Consider the following 26,564-nt stretch of genomic DNA (forward strand, 5'->3'; position numbering starts at 1 on the left):
AGACGCCTTCTTTTCTCACCATCATTACGTAATAGGGACGTAATTTTTTATAAATAAAATTTGTATGTGGTCATATGAATTAATAATGAATTACTATTCCTTATTAATATTAATATGATTTTTATTAATATTTATATGATTTTAATTAATATTAATATGAATTAATAAGTTGTCTAATTGGTGACCAACCTAGTGACTCAGAATTAGAATACGATCAATTATTGGTGGAATCAGCATTTTTTTTTCTCTTTTATTTTTTATTGTTAAAGTCATTTGTAATGTCTGTTGCGCATAACGGAAAAAAACCTGGCTGCAGAACCTTGGAGTGTTTTTTTTTTTTTGGGGGGAGGGGGAGATGGCGGTGAATTTTACATTTTTGTTGTTGAATAACTGAACTCTGATGAAGTAGTTTATTTTTTCTAATTAAGATATGTCTTTTTATTAATATTACATTATCTCTCATTGAAGAATGTTTTTTTAATCAAGTTAAGTTTTTAAGCTTATTGACTCCCTTCCTAATACTAAAAAGTGTGTTCCAAGAAATCAGATTGGTAACTGAGCATGTGATTATTTTAAATTGTGATTAAATCAACATTATGGCGAGTAAATTTATCCAACACTTGAATGTTATGCCTATTATACAAAAAAAATTCATTGAAAGTATAGAAATAATCGCAACAATTTTGGTACTTCAGGGGCACAGGTCCCTAAAAAGGGTCCAAAGCCTTTGAATAAAAATAACTCTACTTACATTTAAAGAAATAATAATTAATATACGGTAATGCATCAGCTACTGGCTCCGAAAACATTTTGGTGATTTTAAATAAAGATGCTTTGGCTTCAGTCTACTTGAATTCGATTACATCCTTTAATGTGGCGAGGTTCAAAATTTAAATTGTACAGACTTTCCATTGCTTAATAATAAAGGTCACTTATAATTAGAAAGTCTCATTAAAATTTTACTCTTTCGAATTTTGTCACAGATCACCTCTTATTTGCCAAAGATAAATGAAATATCGAATGAGATTTAATACAGCGTATGTCATGTGCTTTTTTTGTGTTTGTGGAATAATCCCGTGACATTGATGAGTGTGCGTTAGTACTGTGGATTAAAACGGCTTTGAGACATGTAATAATTTTTGTTTTCTCCTTGAGAGAATGTTTTTTGAAGGCAAAACTCTATTTTTCTTATTTTTTTTTCTGCTGGTTTTTGAACTTCTAATTAATACAGTTCTTTTTTAGGGATTTTGTTGGTGCCTTTATTGACTTTCCGAAGCCACTAATAGCCTTGGTGAATGGACCCGCTGTTGGGATCAGTGTAACCCTTCTCGGCCTTTTTGACGCTGTTTATGCATCTGATAAGGTATTAGTAACTGATTAAATCTGTAATTTTACTAAGGGACAGTTCTAGTGCTTCAGCTCGCTGATGAATTCTGCCTAAAGAAAAAAAAGCGACAACACCATGGTGGTTCTATGCGTTTACCCCCCGGCAAATAGCCCCTCGCGGAAAATGCCCCCTTTGAAAACACCCACCTCCCCCCCCCCGGGAAAAATAAGGCTTTCCAAATTCGAGAATTTTATTTGAGTTTTATTTTTTTTAATTTCCGTAGGGGGAAGGAATTTTGGTACTTGTGTCTTATACGCCACTCCCTCAAGTTTACGCTGTGTAAAATTCGAGAAAACTCCTTTTTTTTCGTTAATTTCTTCGTTACTTTATAAATAATTCTGGGCTATAGGTTTACATATTGGGGGGGGGGGGGGGGTAAAGTATAGCGGGTCTGCATACAAATGTTTTTGGCGTGATTATTCTGCATATTAGATATATAGATAGATAAGTTTATTTTAAAGGCAAATATACAGCCATGAACACAGTAAAATAACATAAATGAAAGGCACAAATAAAATAATGAAAGGCACAAATAACATAATGAATCATAAATGAAAGGCACAAATAAAGTTTGATCATTGATCATCATAAAACACTTAAATGAAACACTACATTAATCTAATAATAGTACTTAATACTTGGAAATACGGTCATTGAAAAAAAAAACACCTAACACTTGGAAAAATACTTAAATGCAACATTACGTTTACTTTATACCTACTGGATTTTTTTTTTTTTAATTTTTTTTTTTTTTTTTATTTAAAAAAATTTCCAGATACCTCGCTATCATTCTGTAATTTTTTAGTGGCCATATATGTATAAAGAATTTTTTTCTGACTTCAAAATGTCCAAAATCTTCCCCCTCCCTTTATGTGCAAATATATAGCCCAAATTATATAATTCCCATATATTCTGTTACTTGTCTTTGTCTTGCCTCGCACTAAGCTGAAAAAAAAACTAACGAAGAAACTGGTTTGTTTTCGAGTTTTACACAGCGGAAAATTGAATGAGTGACCCATAATACGCAAGTACAAAAACTCCTTCCCCTTATTGAAATTAAAAAAATAAAATTCTCAAATTTGGAAAGCCTTTTTCTCCACGGGGGGGGGGGGGTAAACGCCGGCTATCATGACAATTGTGGCTAGTACGTCGTATTTAGATTGAAAACTTCAGAAATTTTCCAACCCCTCTTTTCCCCCAAATACTATTCCTAAGAATACCCGTCTAAACATTTTTTATTCAGCTTGATTCAGGTTGATTCAGCTTGAGGGAGAAAAGTTGATTAATAAGAACCCTAAACGTTGGACGAGGAGAAAGTTGGTTACCGAAGCAAAATTTGACCTCTTGTGACCGGACAGTGAAGTTGCCTAATCCTAACTAAAATTTATAAGATTTTCTGTAATACGGCATAATTTTTTACGCTCTTTCAAATGGTCTGTCTGAGGACTCTGTGTCACCCTCTTGGCAACAGAAAACTTAGTTTTATCCTAATCGAAACGTCAGCACGTTTCCTCAGGATAAAATTATCCTACGAGTGAAACTCGTATCAATTTGTTTCCGCTTTTGTTAAGCTGATATGATTTTATTAAGTCGACTATGGAGTGTTCGAAAAGGAATGTCCAAATCGCCTTTTTATCGTAATGAGTTTTCAAGCAGTAAGACATTTTCGCGCCCTATTAGAATATAGCTTAACACCATCTTAGTTAAAAGAAGAAAAACATTCACTTTCCTTTAATTTTCGTGTTCAGCCCATTCTTGAAAGCAATAAGTTATGAAAATTGGTCTTAAATTTCCAGAGAGTGGACCCAGATCACAAATTTGCAGACTGTTCCTCAGTTTAATATTACATGTTGTCTCTTGTGAACACCGTTTCTTCTTTTCTTTCTTGGTATGTTTGGCAATTGTTAGCCTTAGTAAACATGTATGTTCTTAAAATCTGCCTAGCCAAAACACTTGCTGGTTGCGAATTATTAAAGAAGAAGAAGAAAAATAATCAATTGTTGCAAGTTTTCTTTCTTTGCTACAGCAACAAATGGGAATTTCGCTCGACAAATTAAGCTTTAGATATTTTAGTGGATATGAAATTAACGCGAGGAATATGTCAGTATGTTTTTAGGCCTACAAAACTGTCAGTATGTCAATATATCAGTATGTTTTTAGGTCGACAAATTATGCTTTAGAGATATATAGTAGATATGAAATTAACGCGAGGAACGTATCAGTATGTTTTTAGGCCTACAAAACTGTCAGTATGTCAATATGTCAGTACGTCTTTAGGCCGAAAAATTAACCTTTATATATATTTAGTGGATATGAAATATAACGCGAGGAATATGTCAGTATGTTTTTAGGCTTACAAAACTGTCAGTATGTCAATATGTCAGTACGTTTTTAGGCCGACAAATTAAGCTTTAGATACATTTAGTAGATATGAGATATAACGCGAGGAATATGTCAGTATGTTTTTAGGCCGACAAATTAAGATTTAGACATATTTAGTGGATATGAAATATAACGCGAGGAATATGTCAGTATGTTTTTAGGCTTACAAAACGGTCAGTATGTTTTTAGGCCGACAAATTAAGCTTCAGACATATTTAGTGGATATGAAATTTAACGCGAGAAATATGTCAGTATGTTTTTAGGGTTACAAAACTGTCAGTATGTCAATATGTCAGTACGTTTTTAGGCCGACAAATTAAGCTTTAGACGTATTTAGTGGATATGAAATATAACGCGAGAAATATGTCAGTATGTTTTTAGGCCTACAAAACTGTCAGTATGTCAATATGTCAGTATGTTTTTAGGCCGACAAATTAAGCTTCAGACATATTTAGTAAATATGAAATATAACGCGAGGAATTTGTCAGTATGTTTTTAGGCCTACAAAACTGTCAGTATGTCAATATGTCAGTATGTTTTTAGGACGACAAATTAAGCTTCAGACATATTTACTGGATATGAAATATAATGCGAGGATTATGTCAGTATGTTTTTAGGCCGACAAATTAAGCTTCAGACATATTTAGTGGATATGAAATTAACGCGAGGAATATGTCAGTATTTTTTTAGGCCTATACATTTTTGCCGGTCCTGTCATCGTTTGAATGTACGTCTGCCGCCTTGAAAGTATTTTTGATAGTGGACTTTTTGAGTTCAGTGGCTCAGAAAGTTGGTTCTAATATCAACTCTTGTAGTCTTACTCTTCTGGCAATGCAAAAGGGAATACCTTTTATTAGTCCCCCCTTAAAGGTACTCGTCATTTTATAATTTCGTGATTTTATAGAATGCATATTTTATTACGAATTGTATTTACTTTGTTCATGACTGAAAGCTGGTTGATACTGCTAGGGTTAACACTTCAGCCATCGATTTGACAGTTTGATTGCCCCATTATTGACAATCATTCGCTCCATTTGTAGAGTTGTAATCCAGGACCAGGGCAATATAATTATAATTGATTTTAGCAACTTCAAGTTCACACTAAGTTCTAATGAAAAAAACTGCAACATTGTGTGATAGTGCAGACTGTTCAATTCTTACTTTAAATTCTACTCCTTCAAAGTGACCGAACTTTCGGAATAGAACTCTCAATATACTTTCAACTCTTACTAATTAAAGAGCTTTTGGTCATTTTTAATATGTTTATTTCGCTATTTTGGAAGTTATTTCTGAATGATGAAGACTGATTATGGCAGCAGAATGTTGTAATATTCACTCAGAGGGGAGTGGTCAAAGTATAAAAAATTTTTTTTTTTCATTTTGACATACCAGGCTATCTTTCAAAGCTATTTTTTTCAGGCTACCTTTCAAACTCCTTTCAGCGCCCTGGGTCAAACTCCGGAAGCCTGTTCGTCGTTGACTTTTCCAAACATCATGGGATTGGCAAAGGTATGTGTGATGTTTGATTTTTAAAGGATTGTTTTGTTTGAAAAGTATCCGAATTTTATTTTTTTTAACTTAAAAAAGCAACTGCTGTACATACATCTTATGAACAAAATTTGGCCGTTTTGTTATGAAGTTGTAGTTCCTTTTGACTATTGCAATTTTCCTTTCCATGACATTGTTTGTTTTATTTTCCATTTACCAGCGCTTAAACTAATGAAAAAAAAACAAGGAAGGAATAGAGGTGGGAGAGAGAGAGAGAGAGAGAGAGAGAGAGAGAGAGAGAGAGAGAGAGAGAGAGAGAGAGAGAGAGAGAGAGAGAGAGAGAGAGAGAGAGAGAGAGAGAGAGAGAGAGAGAGAGAGAGAGAGAGAGAGAGAGAGAGAGAGAGAGAGAGAGAGAGAGAGAGAGAGAGAGAGAGAGAGAGAGAGAGAGAGAGAGAGAGAGAGAGAGAGAGAGAGAGAGAGAGAGAGAGAGAGAGAGAGAGAGAGAGAGAGAGAGAGAGAGAGAGAGAGAGAGAGAGAGAGAGAGAGAGAGAGAGAGAGAGAGAGAGAGAGAGAGAGAGAGAGAGAGAGAGAGAGAGAGAGAGAGAGAGAGAGAGAGAGAGAGAGAGAGAGAGAGAGAGAGAGAGAGAGAGAGAGAGAGAGAGAGAGAGAGAGAGAGAGAGAGAGAGAGAGAGAGAGAGAGAGAGAGAGAGAGAGAGAGAGAGAGAGAGAGAGAGAGAGAGAGAGAGAGAGAGAGAGAGAGAGAGAGAGAGAGAGAGAGAGAGAGAGAGAGAGAGAGAGAGAGAGAGAGAGAGAGAGAGAGAGAGAGAGAGAGAGAGAGAGAGAGAGAGAGAGAGAGAGAGAGAGAGAGAGAGAGAGAGAGAGAGAGAGAGAGAGAGAGAGAGAGAGAGAGAGAGAGAGAGAGAGAGAGAGAGAGAGAGAGAGAGAGAGAGAGAGAGAGAGAGAGAGAGAGAGAGAGAGAGAGAGAGAGAGAGAGAGAGAGAGAGAGAGAGAGAGAGAGAGAGAGAGAGAGAGAGAGAGAGAGAGAGAGAGAGAGAGAGAGAGAGAGAGAGAGAGAGAGAGAGAGAGAGAGAGAGAGAGAGAGAGAGAGAGAGAGAGAGAGAGAGAGAGAGAGAGAGAGAGAGAGAGAGAGAGAGAGAGAGAGAGAGAGAGAGAGAGAGAGAGAGAGAGAGAGAGAGAGAGAGAGAGAGAGAGAGAGAGAGAGAGAGAGAGAGAGAGAGAGAGAGAGAGAGAGAGAGAGAGAGAGAGAGAGAGAGAGAGAGAGAGAGAGAGAGAGAGAGAGAGAGAGAGAGAGAGAGAGAGAGAGAGAGAGAGAGAGAGAGAGAGAGAGAGAGAGAGAGAGAGAGAGAGAGAGAGAGAGAGAGAGAGAGAGAGAGAGAGAGAGAGAGAGAGAGAGAGAGAGAGAGAGAGAGAGAGAGAGAGAGAGAGAGAGAGAGAGAGAGAGAGAGAGAGAGAGAGAGAGAGAGAGAGAGAGAGAGAGAGAGAGAGAGAGAGAGGGTGGTAATCTCGTTTTCATAAAATTAGTGATCTCAACTCTTATATCTATCGTATCCAAAAAAGAGAGAGAAATGGAGAGACAGAGTGAGAAAATTTTGTTTCTTTGTTGGGTAAAATTGTCTTTAAAAAATTAAAGTATCCCGTTTCAAGAACGGTAAAATATTACTTAGACCTACTTAGATCCTCCTACGCCCGGGGGTGCATAGGGCAGCGACGGTTGACCTCCAATTTAATAGATATATTGAAATCAAGTATTTTGCTGTAGCCATCAAATCGTGGCTAATTGTAGAAAAAGCCAAGACAGATAGTAAGAGTAATTGATCCTGTGCTAAAGACCGAAGTTTGTTCAGAGTGGTTCGGAGACTCGTCGCCTCTTTCTCCAGGGATCGACTAAGTGTGTTGTGTTGTCTTCAACTCCTTCGAATGCCGGGTTAGGTCCAACATCATAAATCATTTGGAAAGCATCCTTCGCTCATATGGGTTATATACCCTTGGTATTTCCAATTTCTCATTCTGATCTTGTTGGTTACAAGCTGTGGTTATTCGGTATCAGCTCTTATTTGCTCATTCATCTTTCTGTCGATCCAATGTATCACAATGATTCTACGCAGGCAATTATTCTCAAAGCCAAGTGGTCCTTTCTAAGCATTCTTTAAAAGGCTCCAAGACTCGCATCCATACAAAGGTACAGAGAATACATTAATGCTAAACAATTACAATTCTTACTTCTGAGAGTAGTTTCTACATCTCCAAATATTCTTCAGCTGAGAAAATGCTCCACCTGGATACGCTGTGCGTAGCATGACTGTACAATTGGTACATTTTTTAGACAGTTATTCAAAAAAGTTTCTTTTGGGAAATTTTTAGCAGGAACAGGGAATTCTGCTGAAGCAGATATATTAGCCGTAATTCATATCACAATATCGTAATTTTTTAATTGAAAATTTTTTTTTTTAGGAATCACTCCAGATAACCTCTTTAGAATTAAAATAGCTAAACATCAGTTATGAATTCGAAAATGTATCTTCAGGAAGAAGCTGTAATATGTTTTTGATATCATCTTGAAAAATATTTCAAGTCGTCTTTACTCTCTTCTGTCAAGACTTGGCTTCACAGCCTTACCGTTCTTGTTATCTGTCATTTCACACTAAGATTTCACTGTCTCTTGTGGAGAACGTTTCTCAGCTTCCTGTTAATATAAGTTCTAAACTTCGTCAAAACATCTTTTAGTTGTTTAAAAATCTTTGCGCAAGATTTTGCCGCCCTGTCTGGTCGTCAAATTGGTCATCTATCTTGCTGCAGCTTACTAACAATTGAATTTGCTCATGTCGTTCCTCAGTGAGTTCTTCAAATCAACGCATTTTTCAAACCCTAAGATAATTGCCTAAAACCTTTCGCAAAGCTGTTCTCTAAGGAAAGATTAACCGAATAATATGAATCAAAAGGACCAAATTTTGATTGAACATACATCGTGCTGCTGATCCTCCGCTTGAGAACCGCTTAGAAAGCATTTTTGGGAAATCACCTCATAAGTGAGGAAATTTCAGAACAAATTTTGATTGAACATACATTGTGCTGCTGATCCTCCACTTGAGAACCGCTTAGCAAGCATTTTTGGGAAATCACCTCATAAGTGAGGAAATTTCAGATAAGGCCTTTACACGTAATAATGATGTTATAAGATATACAAAGTAAACTTGCGCACTCACATCTTACATATGACATTTAATTATAGATTTTAACTGAATAAAAGATTTATATCAATAACTTATTTTCTTTTACAGGCGGGGGAGGTGCTGTTTTTCAATAAGAAGCTAACAGCCAAAGAGGCAAAGGACAGGGGATTAGTTACAGAGATTTTTCCTGATGCCTCCTTTCGCTCAGAAACATTGCCGCTTGTGGAGAAGTTTTCTCAGTTCCCTATTAATGTAAGTTTTCCAAACTTCATAAAAAAAATCCTTTAGTTAATTAAAAAGATAAAGTGAATATTAGAGTCAGAGACACCGCTATAGCGTTGCCTTTAGTAAAGGCCATAGGGCTCCAATGTTTTATTATCTATTTGTTTATTTTTTTTCCCAGAGGAACTTCATATGGAAGGGGTCGTCGCATAAACTTCGGAATGGGCTCATTCGATTGGTAACCGGAAGTTTTAGTGCGCTTTTTAAGAGTCAAGAGTGATCGTAGGGCAACTAGTCCCTCCACGCCCTTTTTTCCTAAATGTATCCGATAAAAATTTTGAGATAGTCATTTTGTTTAAAATAGTTTAAAGATCATATAACAGAAACTCCGGTGTCGGCACAACCCCCCATGGCCCAGGGGCAGGCGCTGTAAGTTATGCCCTGGGGGAATATATGGCTCTTATGGAAGGGATGCTCGTATAAACTTCAGAGAGGGCTAGTTTGATTGGAAATTGAAAGTTAATGTTTCGATTTTTAAGAGTCGCAAGAGATCGGAGGGCAACTAGCCCACCCTCTCCACACCATTTTTCCTCAAACCCATCCGATAAGAACTCGGAGATAAGAATTTAACGAAAACTCCGGGGTCAACACAACCCCCCAGGGCCCGGGGGCAGGCGTTTCTAGTTATGTCCTGGGGGCATATATGGTTCTTATGGAAGGGATGGTCGTATAAATTTCGGAGAAGGCTCATTTGATTGGAAATTGAGATTTCTAGTTTAGTTTTTGAGATTCAAAAGAGACTGGAGGGCAACTAACCCCCCACCCCCACGCCCACTTTTCTCTAAATGCATCTGATAAAAATTTCAAGATAGCCATTTTGTTAAAAATAGTTCAAAGGTCAGATAACAAAAACTCCGGGGTCGACACATTAGTTCTTATGGAAGGGATGCTCGTATAAACTTCAGAGAACGCTCATTTGATTGGAAATTGAAATTTCTATTTCAGTTTCTAAGATTCAAGAGATCCGAGGGCAACTAGCACCCCCCCCCTCCCGCCTTCTTCCCCCAAACCCATCCGATAAAAATTTTGAGATAGCCATTTCGTTAAAAATAGTTCAAAGGTCAAATAAAAAAAACTCCGGTGTCAATGCAACCCCCAGGGCCCAGGGGCAGGCGTTGTAAGTTATGCCCTGAGGGCATATAAACTTCCGAGAGGGTTGATTTGATTGGAAACTGAAAGTTCTAGTTCACTTTTTTAGAGTCAAAAGAGATCCCAGCGTGACTAGCCCCCCTACCCCCCCCCCCCTAGCTCCTTTACCCCAAATCCATCCGATATAAATTTTGAGATAGCCATTTTTTTAAATAGTTCAACCATGAGATAACTAAACTCCGGGTCGACACAACCCCCCAGAGCCCGGGCGAAAGTGTTTTAAGTTGTGCCCCAGTGGGGTATCAGCTTTTTATGTAAGGGGTGGTTGTATAAATTTCGAAGGTGGCTCATTTGATTGGAAATTGAAAGTTCCAGTTACCATTTCTGAGTCAAAAGTTAACCGAGGGCATCTACCCTCCCCTGACACAAACACCCTCTTTTCCCCAAATGCATCAAATGAAAATTTTGAGATAGCCAGTTTGTTTGAAATCCAACGATCACATAACAAAAACTTTTTTGTCAACATACCCCCCCCCCCCCCAGAGCCAAGGAAAGGATTGTAACTTATGTGATGAGGGCATATAAGGTTTTTTTGGAAAAGGGGGTCGTATTAACTTTGGAGGGGACTCAAATGATTAGAAATTGAAAGTTCTATTTCACCTGTTAAGAGTCAAAAGTGATCCGATGGCGACTAGCCCTCCCTCCTTCCCAACCTGCTCTTCCCAAATGTGTCCAATCGAATTTTTTATATAGTAATTTTGTTCAAAATAGACCAAAGATAATAATAACAAAACTCCAGGAATAAAACAGCCCCCCCCCCCCAGAACCCGGGGCAAGTGTTGTAAAATATACCTTGGGGCCTATAAGGTTTTTATGGAAGGGATGGTTGTATAAACTTTGGAAGGGGCTTATTCGATTGTTAATCAGAATTTCTAGTGCCCGTCTCAAGAGTCAAAAGAGGGCAACTAGCCCCCCCACCCCCTAGGCCCTTTTCCCCAAATGCATCGAATCAAAATTTTGAGGTAGTTGTTTTGTTCAAAATAGTTCAAAGATCAAATAACAAAAACTCTGGGGTCGAAACATCCCCGCAAATCCCGGGGGAACTATTCTAAGCTATGCCCCGAGGGCATATTGGGTTATATGTATGGGTTGGTTGTATTATCTCCAGATATTGCTCGTTTGATTGGAAATTAAGAGTTCTATTTACCTTTTTTAGAGTCATCAAGACTGATCGGAGGGTATCTACCCGCCCCCCTTCCCACCCAGGTCCCCCCCAATACATCAGATAAGAATTCTTAGATAGCCATTCTGTTCAAAATAGTCCAAAATTCAAATTACTATAAATTTGGGGTTGAGAAATCCTCCATATCATCCGGGACAAAAATTGTATCTTATGCAAGCTGTAAGTTCTCAAGAATCGTAAGTTATCAAAAGGTAACAAGCCCCCTCCCCCTTATGCCTTTTTTCCAAATCTATCTTATAAAAATTTTGAAATAGCCATTTTGTTCAAAATAGTCCAAAATTTAAATTACTATAACCTAGCGGTTGAGACATCTTCCCTACCCCTGGGGCAAGGATTTTAACTTATGTAAGTTGCCCATTATTAGAATATAAGGTTCTGTGGAAGGGGTGGTCGTATTAACTTTGGTGGGGGCTCGTTCGATCGGAAATTGAAACTTATAGCTCTTTTTTAAGAGTCAAAAATGATCAATGGCCAACTAGCCCACGAACCACTTTCCCAAAGGGCATCTGATCTAAATTTGGAGAGAGTAGTTTTGTTCAAAATTGTTCAAAAGTAAAAAAAGTATGCTTCCGGGGTTGACCCCCCCACCAGCCCCGGGGAAATGATTCTGAGTCACGGAACTTAATTATTGTAACTCCGAAACTTTGTTTACTTAGATACTTTCTTAACTTTGATCCTTTCTTTACTTTCATACTTTCGTACTTTGATATTGCTACTTTGATGAAAGTTTGGCGTTGAAAAAATATATCTTATTTTGAAATAAGAAGTTTTTTAAAAACTTGAAACTTTTTGCAATAAAGAATGAACAAAATTATTTAAAAAGAACTTTCCGAAATTTTTTTTTCTCCAATTCTTTCCGAAAGAATTGGGGTTATGCACTTCTAATGAATGGTGTCTTCGCTACAAACAAGAGTATGGCTGCTGCCCGTTTCCCAATCGGTAAAAGTATCATTCATTTACTTAAATAAACCAATTCTCTTACTTAGACATTCTCTACTTAAGTGGCTACAAAGTTATGCAAAATTAGTTTACCTGTTTCTTTTATTGTGTAATAATTGGGAGAACAGAATTCAAAGACAAGTGAGAATTGCATTTAGGATTGGTTGTTAGACCGCGATCGTCTTCAGGGAGTAGAGGTTATGTAATTCTAATGAATGGTGTCTTCACTACAAATAGGAGTTTGGTTCCTGCCCGTTTTCCTAACGGTAAAAGTATCGTTCTCTTACTTAGTGGCTACAAAGTTCTGCAAAATAGTTTACCTTTTTTTTTTATTATAATAACTAGGAGAACAGAATTCAAACACAAGTGAGACTTTTATTAAGGATTGGTTGTGTATTATAGTATAAATTATAATATAAATAACGTACTATATTATGTATACTGTAGTATAGTATATTTATAGTATATAATCAATTTAGTATATTGATTATAGTATAAGAAGCCTCCCGAGTCCTTGCAGGAAGAGAAGAGGAACCATCCATTTCAATTCAGTTCAAGGATTGGTTGGTAGATCGAGGTCGTTTTCAGGGAGTAGGGGCTATGTACTTCCAGTTAATTGTGTCTTCACTACAGAGAAGGGTGTAGTAAATCTCTGTTTTTCTTACGGGAACAACGCGAAATTCACTACGTCTTGAATATTTCAATTATAAGAATTCAAATACAAATCTTTTCTTTTGTACCTATTGTAACATCTGACGTAAAATAAAAATTGTTACAAAACCTGATAAGAATTCATCAATAGGCCCAGTAGGCCGTGCGGCTTTCACTATTCCCAAAGTCTTGGAGATTTCCCCGAAAATCTTGCAAAAACTTTGCGGCAAAAACGTTCGAGCCTATGTATTAATGACATCTATCAAGCAATCCGTGATTTGACAACGAATGTTGGAAATGGAGACGAAAAGTATAAACCTAGGAAATCTCTTGTCTTGTTTGCCGAGGATACGAATTTTTCAGCTGCAGAGCGCACCGAAGCTCAGCTTTTAGGGATACCGAGTAATGATATGGAAAAAGTGGAGAAATGGCTAAGGCTAAATAAGCTGAAAGTAAATCACAGCCAATCGGAGTTCGTTGTCTGGTGCAGATCCCCTTAATATTATTCCTGGTTGCAAAAGCTTACAGTAGGAGACTCGACAATAAGACTTCAGAAGTCAGTGAAATACCTAGGCGTAATAATTGATGAAACACTAAGTTTTTCAGAGCATGTACAGTGTATATCGTCGAAAGTAGCAAGGAATATAGGTATGATAAGGAAGCTAAAGCATCAGTTTCCGCAGAATGTTTTGCATCTTTTATATTTCTCATCAGTCCATCCTTATTTACTATACTTTTGTTCTGTTTTGTCTAGAACATTTTATGTTCACCTGAAACCTTTTTGTGTTCTCCAGATTTCAGCTGTGAGTGCTATTTATGGATTCGATAGACTTGCCTCAGTTAGAAATATTTATCCGCGAATCCGTATTTTACCGTTTTCAGGGTTGTGCTTATTTTATAAGCTTCAACTAATGCATGATATTGTTAATAATATTGCTCCAATGTGTCTTCGTCATACGTTTGAGACAGCTGCTGATGTCCAGGGACATTCAACGAGACAGGTTGGTATGTGTAGAAGGCCCATTAGAGAGTTTGCGAGGTCTGCTTTCTCTGCTCGTGATATTCTTCCGGTACTGTGGTCTTAGACGCCATCTTCTATTAGGGATATTGCTGGAAGGCCTGGCTTCCGTGAGCAGTTAAGGCACCATTACCTGCAGGTTTATGAATCTATTATTTTTTTTCTCAAGTAGTTCTATATGTTTAATATGTTTTATATATATTTTTTTTTGTTTTGTTGTGAAATGGGAACCTGAATGCACTGATGTACGTGAATGTAAGTTTTTTTTGGAGTGGCAATACAAGCCCAGGTTAGTGTGCTTCAAGCTTTTTTGTTGATTTTTGTTTGTGAATAAATTATGTCTAAAAAAAAAGAGGCGTCAAAGCTTTAAATCCGGCTTGGGTGAAACAAAATCTTGAGCTGGTGAGCTTTCAGCAATTAATATCATTATATATCCAATATTCAGTTTAATTTGTTAGTTCTTACCAAAACTATTAATTTATTTTATAATAAAAAAAAAAAATTTGAAATAGGGGATTTTGAAAAACTTGAAACTTTGGCAATCAAAAACGAACAGAAATTAATAAGAAAAAACTTTCCGAAAAAGAAAGTTTTCTAAAGAAAAGTAAAGGTCATATGAAACTTATGATCATAAGAAATAGAAATATGCAATAACTCAAACTCAAGACAACCAGAAATTTCTATTGAAGAATAAATTAAACCAAAAACGAACTAAAATTAAATAAACAATAATAGAAAAAATACATACAACAGGTACTAATATAAATGAATAAATAAATCTCAAAACGAGAATAGCTTAAGTTGAATATGCAAATCAAGCTTAAAACGAACAAAAATGGTTTGCTATTGAGGCATAAATGAAATTCAAAACGAGCAGAAATTAAATAAACAATCATAGAAAACAAACTATTGATAGTTACTAATATAAATGAGTAAATCAATCTTAAAGCGAGTAAAACTGCAATTGAATATACCAATAAAGTTTGAAACGAACAAAAATCTCCAAAGAAGAGTTTGGGTTTTTCCTCCTTCTTTCACTGTAAAAGTCTATAGTATTGTACTTGTAGTACTAGTATATAGTACTTGAGATGAGGCTCAGCTCGGCACCAACAGTATTCAACGTTTCAGTTGCCGGCCCTTTTTAAGGGGACATGTAGCAAGCCCATCGCCCAACCTCGTTGTAGCTTGGATTGAATCCTTGACTCCGTATTGTTAAGCAGAGAACCACTACGCAAGCACAAGGGTTTGGTATACAATACAGCTTATCTAAATTGAAGCTGAGCAGCCATAGAGGAGGAATATTATCTTAAAGTGGGGCTTTTGGAGAAAGATACAAGCTGGGTAACCTCAGCAATCGGTCGTTTTATGCCATTTGGGGAGTGAAAAAAGTATTTGGGAAGGTTTAGGCCACAGAGTATTCCATGTTTTTGTCCAACGTTTGGGAATAACAGTGATTTAGAGCCTCTTTTGTGTATTTGTTTGGAGTTAAAGAATTTGATGGGAGGAAACTTAGGAATTGGCAAAAGAGAAGGAAAGGATGATGGGAATTTTCAAGAGTGGAATGTGGGGGAATATGTCCTTGTAGCGGTGCACTAAAAGAGTTTTGTGCTGAGTTGAAGATTGTAGGACCAGGGAAGAAGATTTTGAAAATATAAGTATATATGTATAATGGGTAAGGCGGACCTTGTCTTTACCGTGCTTTTTTTCATTTTTTTTTGTTTTGTTTGTTTCTTTGTAAATCATGGCACATGTGGCTCTTGTGTTAGGGGGTCGGAAACATGAAAAATCTGTATATTTAGACCAAATTTTCTTTTTTGTAGTCGGTAGCATTTATGGTTTATAGTCACTCTTGTGGTTGGAGGGTGCCAGCTGAGGTGCTGGTTCCTCATCAAGAAGAAACTTATCAAGCCCTTTGAAACTTATCTCTCCCCCTTGAGATACGTTAGAAAAATCCTCCTAGATATTTGACATTTCCGAAAGAAATAACTACCAATTTTTCCTCTTAATTCCATTGCTTCAAATACATGTTTGATGTTTTCCAGACAACAATAATTGCCATTGCTTACAATTATCATAATTACTATATTCATTTTTAATGACTATGATTTTTTTGGTAACAATTAGCCAAATCAGCTGGATAAAAAGGCTGTAGAAGAAGATGAATGCGATGATTAATAAATGAAATAGTAACAATGCGATTTCTTTGAAAGGCGATGAATTGTCGGACAACATGAGCAAAACAGAGTTTAGAAAAGTGAAATTAAACAGAATAGATGGAATATTTTCGCCTCAATGATGTTTTTTTTTTATTGAGGCTGTATCACTTACCTCTCAGCCAAAATTGTTATCAATATGAAGAAAACTTTAAGCATATTTTATTTGAATGCACTGGTTTGAAATGGCTGGGTGGCAATTTAACAATATTAAAACATTATAGTTTGGCTAAATCTAGTTTTAGAGATGAGGTTTGTTTAAATTTAGTTTACCGGGTAAGGTTCGATGGACACGTCCAAGGGCAAATTGCCTTCTAATTCAGAGGAGGCAAAAGGTATTTCATAGTTTGTGAAAGGGTGTATGCTTGTTCCCTCTGTAAGGAGGATAGTGAAGATTTGGACCATTTTTTCCGGGAGTGACCTCCAGGGTGTTTTCTGATTTCAGGAGGCCTTAAAAAGTAAGCTCAATAGTGAGGTAATGTACTTTTATGGGCGTGCATCCTTCATTTTTTTAGCATTTCCCGTTTACAGGACTGCTGGCACATGATTCACTAACGGCATCTACTTTAAAGTAAATTAAAATTAGATGGGATACTGCCAAACTGAAATTCTAAATTTCTAATATCTACTACTTACAACAGTATAGTCCTGTGGTGGCGCAGTTGGTTTGATCTTAACTTGGTAATTTGGGAGCCTGAGTTCGAACTGACCTGACAGAATAGTTTAAATCTATAGAATAATTTAAACAGAAAAGTATGACTAAATCTGCTTTTAGAGAGGAAGTTTATTTCAAATTTAATTTACCGGGCAAAGTTTTATGTCAATAGATACAACCAAGGAAAAATTGTCTTTTAATTCAGAGCAGACAAAAAGTATTTTATAGAAAGCGCATCCCAAAGAAGGTATGCTTGTTCCCTCTGTAAGGACGATGATGAACATTTGGACCATTTTCTTCGGGAACAGCCTCCAGGGTGCTTTCTGATTTCAGTGGAAATACTTTCATGGGATTGATTTGCAACTTCATGACATTCTTCAAAGTAGAAACCCAATGACAATAAATAGAGTTGATGTGTATATAGATTAATGCTTAGAAAGAAGAAAAAGTTTATGCGATTAAGTAATTTTGTCTCTAGATTAAGTATTTTTTCGCTTTGTATTCTATTTCTGTGCTCTTTGTAATTTGTTGTGTTAGCGGTTTCCTTGTTTTGTATATATTTTTGCATGCATATGGCCATTGGGCTTTTGAAATACTCTGATCTATTTTTGAATGTCTATGTGCTGCTTTTGGGCTTTGATTAATCACCATTTTCCCGTTTAAATCGCATAAAAAAAATCATCTTTAAAGGAAATGTAGAAGTTTTAACGAAGACAACCCACTAGATTTCGAATAATTCATGCCCACTACAAAAGCCGTTTTACAGACTGGTTCAAAGAGGTGAAAGGACATCCAGCCTGGGTTCTGCATAATAACATTATTGTTAATAATAATATTTGCAAATATATAGCCCAAATTTTATAATTCCAATGCATTCTGTCACCCGTCCCTTGTCTTTGTATGCTCTGAAACCGGTTTTGTGAGATCTAACCTAAGTGTATTTCGTTTAATTAGCAAGTACCGTTAAAAACTTACTATTTGATTATAATTCTATTTTTTTTTGAAGGCATAAAATCCAGAGGCATTGATTCATCATGACCCAATTAAAAAACAATTTACAAATCTTTTGAAAATTGCCATATTTACTTTAGGTCGTTTACATCACTCTTGTTTAAAACCGTGTAAGTGTAACTGAACCAGCTGTGACAGAATAAATATCCAGAAAAGCTCATGGGAAATATATAATTTGGGTTATATACTTGATTGTTAGGGAGGGAGAGTCAGGTAAAGAAAAGTTCCAAAGCTGCTGCCTTCCGGTAGCAGAATTCGACAGACTTCCAAAAGCTACCGACACTTTAAGCAGCATAACTTGTGTTCTGGCAGTTTTTCTTTGAGCAAAGATTATTTTTATATATAAAAATGGTATTTTCAGATAAAATCTGCCAACAAATTTGAAAACTGCCAAGTAGCATTGCTACTTCGCTACCCCACTTTTTGCACGGCGGCCCAATAGCAATAATGACCTCACCACTCTTTACAAGAGCCTCGTTCGATTTACTTTACTAGTTAACTAATAAGACAAATAAGTAGATTTTGCCGTTTTATTTGTAATTCTTAGTTAACCTCGAACGTTTTATTTGACGAACGGATTCTTAGTTGACTAAAAAGTTAACAATGACACTACTATTAAGAATTCTTTGTTCTTGGATATCTATTAAGAATTTCTGACAAGAAGTTCAAACTGACTTTCTCAGTTAACTTTATGGCAAATAAAACGCTAAAAGCGAAGAAAGTAGACTTGTTAGTTAACTAAGTTTTGTTAAATCAAACGCAACTAAGATTCAACAAGGGCAATGTCAGCAACGAAAGCTATTTGCCACCTACCGTACAAAACGTCCTCACTGATGTGATGTCTTGGATGCAACTATCTATCCACAGTATAAAAATATAGCAGTAAGTTTACCGCAGATCATTTCTGGTCTTCATTCTCGGTGCGAACAAACAGCTCCTCCCACTTTTTCTTGCATTAGCGGGTTATTATGTATGCGTCAATCAATGAGAAATGGTTCGTAATTGTATTATTCGTAATTGCTAAAGCAGAAAAAAACTTGGTGAGCCGGCCAAGCGGTTTGCAACTGTCCCATCTCACAGGTATGACTTGATTTATATAGAAATTATTACTTAATCTATTATTTATATACAGTGGACTTAACTGATTGACCTATGTAGGATTTCTAAAAAAAAGGGGCGGGGGTTTGATGAAATTTGATAAAATAAGGAAATTTCTAGTGTTAACTTCTAATCAATACTGCAACAGGAAAATAGCCGAAATTTCATAGTGGAGAGGGATCCACGAAGTGGCGGGAGTATTTGAAATTTGTCACAAAATTGTTTAGCAAAAAGGGGCAACCGAACAGTTTTGGCGCAGATTATCTATTAGGTTTCATAGTCTGCGGTTTTAAATAGTAATATTGCGCCATGGAGCATCAAAACTATTTCTTATTATTTTTTTTTTATTGGTAAGGAAAAATGTTCCCTTTAATTTCCATTTTATTTTATTTTCCTTTAATTTTCATTTAATTTTTCCTCGTTTATGCTCTTTTTTTGGGCCATAGAAATGTCATTTGAAATTTGATATAGGATCTTTGTTCTTCTTCCAATAACTGGTGGAATAGGTGGGATGGTTTCAGGGGCGGATCCAGGATTTTAGGTTGATCCGATAAACTTGCTTTAGGAGCAAGTTTAATTAATGCAAACTAACGTTAATTAGATAAATTACACTACTTTAGACTAAGTTAGGGGGGGGGGCCCCCTCGTCCTCCCTCTGGATCCGACACTGGATGGCTTATCATTATTTTTTTTTCACGTCGTGATATTTATTTTCTCACATTGTAGTTCGTGTGTGACTTGAAAAAGGCTAATTACCTGTTTTGGCGGAAAGCCGAGATAAGAGCTAGTTTCGTTTTCAATCAATGTTTTCGTCACAGTTTATATAATTATCCAGTATGATCATTCTCTATCTCACCCATTATAAAAACCCGGACCGGGGTGGGAGTGCTCCGGAGAACGTTTTTGCAGATATAAACATAAGCGAAGTCAGATCTTTTCACGGGTAGACAAGTCAGACTGCGATCTATTCGGAAACAAGTGGAAACCCGCTATTACGAATAATGCACTTTGTTGGAAACAATCGGAAACAGACTAACCCGCATTCCCGCTAATGCAGAAATAAGTGGGAGGAGCTTTTTGTTCGCACCGAGAACGAAGACCAGAAATGATCTGCGATAAACTTACTGGATAATTCTATAAACTGTGGTTTTCGTATGAAATGGGCAGACCTTTCCTGAACTTTAGAGAATAAACACCTCTGTTTGAAAATCTTTGCACTTTGTGAATTTAGATAGCGATAAGGGTTCCTGATTGAGACCAATTTTAGGACTTGGGTTCTAATTATTGGTTGCTGTGAATAAAGCTGCCACAATAGCCCTATCAAAGAAAATTAAAACTTGTGTTTGGTTATTTCCTTAATGAGCTCCTCAATACTACAGACAATAACAATCAAACCAATATAAATAAAGATATGTGAAAAGTGGAAGTGACTATATTAAATTTAGCTTCAAGTCTACATTCATGCCCACCACGTAATTTCCCTTTGAGAAAAAATTGATAAAGCTTTTAAAACTGAAATATCAATGCGAAGCGTATATATATATATATATATATATATATATATATATATATATATATATATATATATATATATATATATATATATATATACACTATCGCATTGATATATATATATATATATATATATATATATATATATATATATATATATATATATATATATATATATATCGCATTGATATATATATATATATATATATATATATATATATATATATATATATATATATATATCGAAGCGTACAAACAGCTCCTCTCATTTGATTTGCCATTAGCGGTCCAATTACCCATTACCCTGGAACACGTAATTTGGCAGAAACTTTCTCAAATGCCTTTAAAACCAACTCGAGACTTCGAAACCTACTTGTAATTCCTATAAACATATGAACCAATTATATATATATATATATATATATATATATATATATATATATATATATATTATATATATATATATATATATATATATATATATATATATATATATATATATATATATATATATATATATATATATATATATATATATATATATCGGCGCGTACAAACAGCTCCTCTCATTTGATTTGCCATTAGCAGTCCAATTACCCTGGAACACGTATAAACATCTGCACTAATTATATATATATATATATATATATATATATATATATATATATATATATATATATATATATATATATATCCTCCTGAGTCCTCGGTATGTTCCTGAGTAGCGGCGAATATGGAATTTGGAATTTACCGATAAAAAAATAGCACAAGACGATGGAATGAAAGTCTTATTTTTTTTTACGTCCTGGGGGCCTGGGGGGATGTACAACATGTTGGACATTGGGACTCAACTTCATATAATTTTCAAATACAAGTTACAAAATGCCATGAGAAAACATACGATCAGCTTACATAACACATAAAAACATCCTTTATCATTTATGTAAATCCGAAAAACATTCTCAAACTTGCTTGCCAACCTGAAAGCAGAAATAGACCTGACACGATTTGCAGGACAGTTTCTTTTGCATCCAGGCATCCGCCATCGAGCCGAATTCTTCAGCGTCGCGTCGAAGCGAGGAAGATGCTTTGCATTCAATTTCCTTTCTGGTCTGGATGGCAAAGAGCATCTTTTTTTCGTTTAGCCGACTGCTCCAGTTTATCTTCATCATTATCGTCTTCACATTCGCCAAAGTCACCCTCGGTTGATCGCCGGAGATCTTCAACTAAATATTCAGCTACCTGAAATCTGAAGTCAATCAACTGATTGTTGGGTTTGTTTCCTTTGATTGAATCCTGCCTGTAGAGTAGCCAGCCATTTGAAAGAGCCAAATCAATGAAATGGTGAAGAACTCGAACTGGCCACTTCTTTGTCCTGCTGCTGAATCTGTAATAACTCACCATGCGGTCACAGAGATCGACTCCGCCCATGTTCTTGTTGTACTGTCTTACCACAAGAGGACTGGGAATATCCATATATTTTCTTTCAGACTTGTTGTATCTTGACACAGGTAGTTCAGGTTCTTTGCCATAGCAGCTTGAAGCTAGAAAAATGGGCTTGTTGTCGTGCCACTGGGAAACAGCTACAACTCGATCTTCTCGCGTGAACGTAAAGGACGTCCCACGTCCAGTTCTCTTTAGTTCACGGTCGGTCTTCGTTGGTAGACCTTCAAGTCAATTTTTTATGAGTTTGCCGGTTGTATTTATGCACTTTTCTGATAATTTTTTAAGCAAACATATGCTAGTGAATTCCCTATCAAAGAAGAGATATGAACCTTCTATTAGATCTTGGCATTGGTGTAGCACAGCATCACTACTTAGACCATTAGCTTGTAATTCTGGCACAAAGGTTGTTTTTCCGTGATAGATTAAGAAATCATACACCGGACCTGATAAGCCTGCTAAAACAAAGTTCTTCAAGCCAAGAGGATTTGGCTTATTTGGTACGTACTGCTTCAAGCTGCATCACCCAGCAAAAGGAATCATTTGCTCTTCAATACAAGCGAATTGATCTCGCTCAAGCTTCAGACACTCAGCTCGCACCAAATTCAGCAAGGGGCGCACTTTCCAAAGACGATTATTTCTTTTTGTATCCTCGTCAACCTCGTCATTCAAAAGGAACTTCACATTCTGTCTAAGATTGAAAAACTGATCTCGAGGCATTTTCTCGCAGATGATAGGGACTCAAAATTTCTTGCTCCAAAACATTTGAAGACGAGGACGCTTCAGGTTACTCATGACGATCAAAATGCCAAAGAATACTTTCAGTTCGGAGGCACTAGTGAGCAAAAATTTGTTTGTGGCCTTCTGGTAATGACAATTCATTGTGAAAGCCATTGTTTCAAAAAATGAGTCAGGGAAGTACTTCAAAAAGTATTCGTGTGGCTTCCCGCTTTCCAGTTGACTTGAATATAAGTACAAGGGACAGCATGAATGATACTCGTTCAAGGTACCTGAACTAGTCCACATTTTGTTGGGGCGGCAATTTATTCCCGATCGACTTGTTGATACGGAATCAGTTTTGAATGCTGGAATATGCTGAGCTCGTGGAATGTCGTCATTTTCTTCGTCAAATAGGACTGAGAAATCATTGAGATTAGCCCGATCTAGAAATCCTTGAGACTCTTCTTCACTATCAGAAGACACTTGGTCTGCATCTGTTGCACATGTGTTGCCAGGTAAACACCACTCAGGGTCGTTTTAGTCTCCGCGATCGTCCAAGTCGCTGATATCGCTGTTTTAAAGCAAAGACAAGGCTTTTTACAAGGATACTGCAAAAGAAAAAAAACTGTTAGCGCTTTAGACCTCGCAGTATGAAACTTTAGACATACAACAACTCCATTTAAATGGCCTCACTGAAGAACAAAATGTTGGGATTAAACAGAAAAAGTGGTGAAAATAAAACCCGAAACGGTGGAAAACTGAATAAAAAAAGTTCGTAATACGAATAGAATATTGAGAAAAAAAAGATGTAGAGAATATAGAGATAAATAATTAGAATATATAGAGAGAGAATTAATTAATATATTATTTATTTATTTATTAAATGAAAAACCCTAGAACTGACTGAGCAAAATATGAAAAAAAGCTAAAGAAAAGAAAACGATAGCATGAGATAAATATTGACAAAACCAATAAAAATCAAATAAGAACGCAAAATTATAAATAGATCAAGGACAAAATAAGAACTAAATCAAACGAAGCAAAAGCCAGTTCAAACATACAACATCAACATATTCATACATATATAAACAAAAAATAGATCTCCGCAATAAATACACGCCATAAACACAAATCACTTAAATATTATTGAACTAAAACGGGGTACCAGTCATTCTGTGATAACTGACTGCTAATAATAACTGACCACAGCACCAAGCCCAAGAAATAGCGTTATTGAATTGTTATATTTGCATATAACGAGCAGCAAAAAAAAATTACTTAAAAACTATGTTTAAAATTGCATAGGTTAAAAAGAAAAAATAAAAGACAACTTAAATAAAATTGAAAAAATAAAATTAAATCTTCCAACCCGTTGGACTTCTAAGGTAAGAACGAATGTACAACCCATTGTACAAGACTGAAAGTACTTCTGCCAGATGGCAGAAATAACAGTAAATGTGTTAAAAATTAAACCTGTCAATACTTTGGTCTTAGGGTATATCGCCTGATTTTTCTCTATTGTCTAGCCTATCTCTTTATATTTTTTGTCTAATTTCTTACCTTTTGATCTTTTTCGTAAGTTGATTTTCTTTATTTCACTTGCTACTGGTTCGGCCTCCATTACTGTTACTGGACTAAAAAAAATCACAGATGGCAGCAAACGCCTCTTGCAGAAAAGGAGGCAATCTTTAAGTCCCGATTTGTAGTAGGTTGGATGATAAAAATTCGTAAACGAACATACAACTGGTTGGACATCAGGTCCCAGGAGGATATATATATATATATATATATATATATATATATATATATATATATATATATATATATATATATATATCGGCGCGTACAAACAGCTCCTCTCATTTGATCTGCCATCAGCGGTCCAATTACCCTGGAACACGTATTTTGGCAGAAACTTTCTCAAAATGCCTTTTAAACCAACTCGAGACTTCGAAACCTACTTGTAATTCCTAAAAACATATAATAATAACATTGCACTACTAATTACCGATTTTCATATATGTTTTGGAATAAATTAATTTAAAATTAGTTTATTCAAAATTTAATATTCCAACGTTGAAGCCAAGTTTCGCGTTCAAGAGAAATCTGACTTGTCTACCCGTGAAAACATCTACTGTCGCTTTTGTTTTTATGTTCTCTGGAGCACACGCACCTCGGTCCGGGTTTTTATAATGGGTGAGATAGGGAAAGATCATACTGCCTATAATTTATATACTGTGTATCTATCTATCTACGCAACATCAATACTAAATAACTGGAAGTAGATAGCGCAACAAAACCCCCTGCTACGCAATGTAACTCCTGGATGGTGGGGTGAGATACAAGAACTCCATGGCACTGGCTAAAGGCTTGTTTGTTGTGGGCAATGAAGGACAACATTAAAGAAAAAAAACAAAAGAGGAACAGAAATAGGGAGTTTTTTAGGGACTTTTGGAATTTTAGGGACCTTTGTTCGACCCCTGTAATAAGAAGCAAAAAAAAGTTCCTTGACATTAATTTTAGAAACAGCGTAATTTGTCTGTTTCCAATCTGCTGCATCTTCTTTTAATGTTATCTTATTGTGTTTTACTGCACAACAAGCTTCAATCCGTTCTTGTATATGTAAAAATTGTTTCGCAAGCACCATTCGCAGTTTAAAATTACCCATTAAAAGTTAGGATCCAGAAAAAATCGTCTAATTTTAGAAAAAGGGAGAGGGGACACCCCTCGAAAAAACAGAAACTACAATAGAAGTTTTACCATCACATTCAACGTAACAAAGAACACTATTACAGGGATTTTAAGCGCTATCCACAAAAATGCGAAATTATGTATTTCTTCGAGAATTGTCACCGACGCGTGTCTGTGTTACGTTTGAAGGCATTTGCTATAAATCTCCTCTTCTCTTATTATTGTCGCCTACTTGTCCTTTAAGTTAGTATCTTAATGTCTTCATAGTAGACTATATCACACACCTATATATATATTATGTAAGTGCAGCTAAGTATTGTTTTTTAGAGCATTTTGTTGTTTGAGAGAATCCAATCCTCTGATGAAAATTAATATTTTCCTTCCCCCTTTTGATGTTTGAACAACTATAGTTATTATACATCCAACAATAAAGTTAGAAAAATTTCCATTATCTTTTTATAGTAACAACAAATTTCATGTTAAATTAATTTTTCTGTCAGAAGTGTGCAAAATTTTGTATTTTAAGTGCCTAAAGGCTTTTTTTGTAAAAAGTTAATTTGACAGTACAGCAAAAAATATGATGAAGCAATATGCTTCATCATAAACCTTTTTGAGGGTAAGATGGATAAGTAATTTCAATACTAATGAGCAATTGCTGCCCACATTAATGGGCATGTTCAGACCCTCCTTTTGTAGACATACCTTGATTGGTTATCTATTTGAACGTCACTTTGGCAACTTTGTCTGAAAAGGGCAAATGAAGCTACAGTCTGATACAATTCAGTCTATTTGCGATTTTTTTTTTCAGTCTCTGGTTTACTCAAAGGAGCTGGTCCGCAGTCAGTTGAACGAACGTCTTCACAAGATAAACCAACAAGAATGCGATCGTCTCGTTGAAAGGTGGCAGTCAGCTGATTGCATTGAAGCAATAATGAACTTCTTCTCAAGCAAAGCTAAAATTTAATAATACTTATTCAATCCCCGTGTTTATTCAATCAACGTTAATGGGATGTGTTGTTCGGGTTCTTTCTTGTTTTATAATTAAAGGAGTATGATTTTTCAATTGTTTACTACCAAATTTACCACAGAAATGTAGCAGTCAAGCTATGTTTTGTAGGGGAATTAGTACTTCATTTCTTTTTTATTAAGAGGGACTAGCTAACAGGTTAGATAAATAAGGATATTCTGTAACCCTGTCAAAGTACCAATGGCAGTGAAATGAAATTGGTTGTTTTAATTGGTTAAGTGGAAACCTTCACAGCTATGTTATGTTGTATATAATAATAGTTATATATTTAATTTACATATTAATAATTTATATATTCTGTAACCCTGTCAAAGTACCAAGGACAATGAAATGAAACATGATTGTTTCAATTGGTTAATTGAAAACTTACACAACCATGTATACCTTAAACTATTCGAAAAAATCAGGAATTCAACTTTTAATAAAAATTCCGCCATATGTCGTCATGTATTTTTTTGGTCGTAGCGGGGGCCGAATCAAAACAAGAAAGAAGAGAAACGTGGGTGACAAAGCAGCAATTATAA

The 26,564-nt window shown here is 35.8% G+C and overlaps 1 protein-coding gene across 1 annotated transcript in view; it reads left to right on the forward strand.

The window, feature by feature from the left end:
* LOC148944221 (enoyl-CoA delta isomerase 2-like) overlaps window positions 1–26,076 on the forward strand; it is a 41,141-nt gene extending 15,065 nt beyond the window's left edge. The window contains exons 6-9 of the mRNA XM_089100646.1: window positions 1,243–1,363; window positions 5,189–5,278; window positions 8,557–8,700; window positions 25,822–26,076. Of these exons, the coding sequence (XP_088956772.1) occupies window positions 1,243–1,363; window positions 5,189–5,278; window positions 8,557–8,700; window positions 25,822–25,977 (511 nt within the window). The 3' untranslated portion in view covers window positions 25,978–26,076. The remainder of the gene's footprint in view (window positions 1–1,242; window positions 1,364–5,188; window positions 5,279–8,556; window positions 8,701–25,821) is intronic.
* The last annotated feature ends 488 nt before the right edge of the window (window positions 26,077–26,564 follow it).

The sequence above is a fragment of the Artemia sp. Qi Xiang Cuo genome, chromosome 14 (genome assembly GCF_049724085.1).
Source record: "Artemia sp. Qi Xiang Cuo chromosome 14, ASM4972408v1, whole genome shotgun sequence".
Taxonomy (NCBI): Eukaryota; Metazoa; Arthropoda; class Branchiopoda; order Anostraca; family Artemiidae; genus Artemia; species Artemia sp. Qi Xiang Cuo.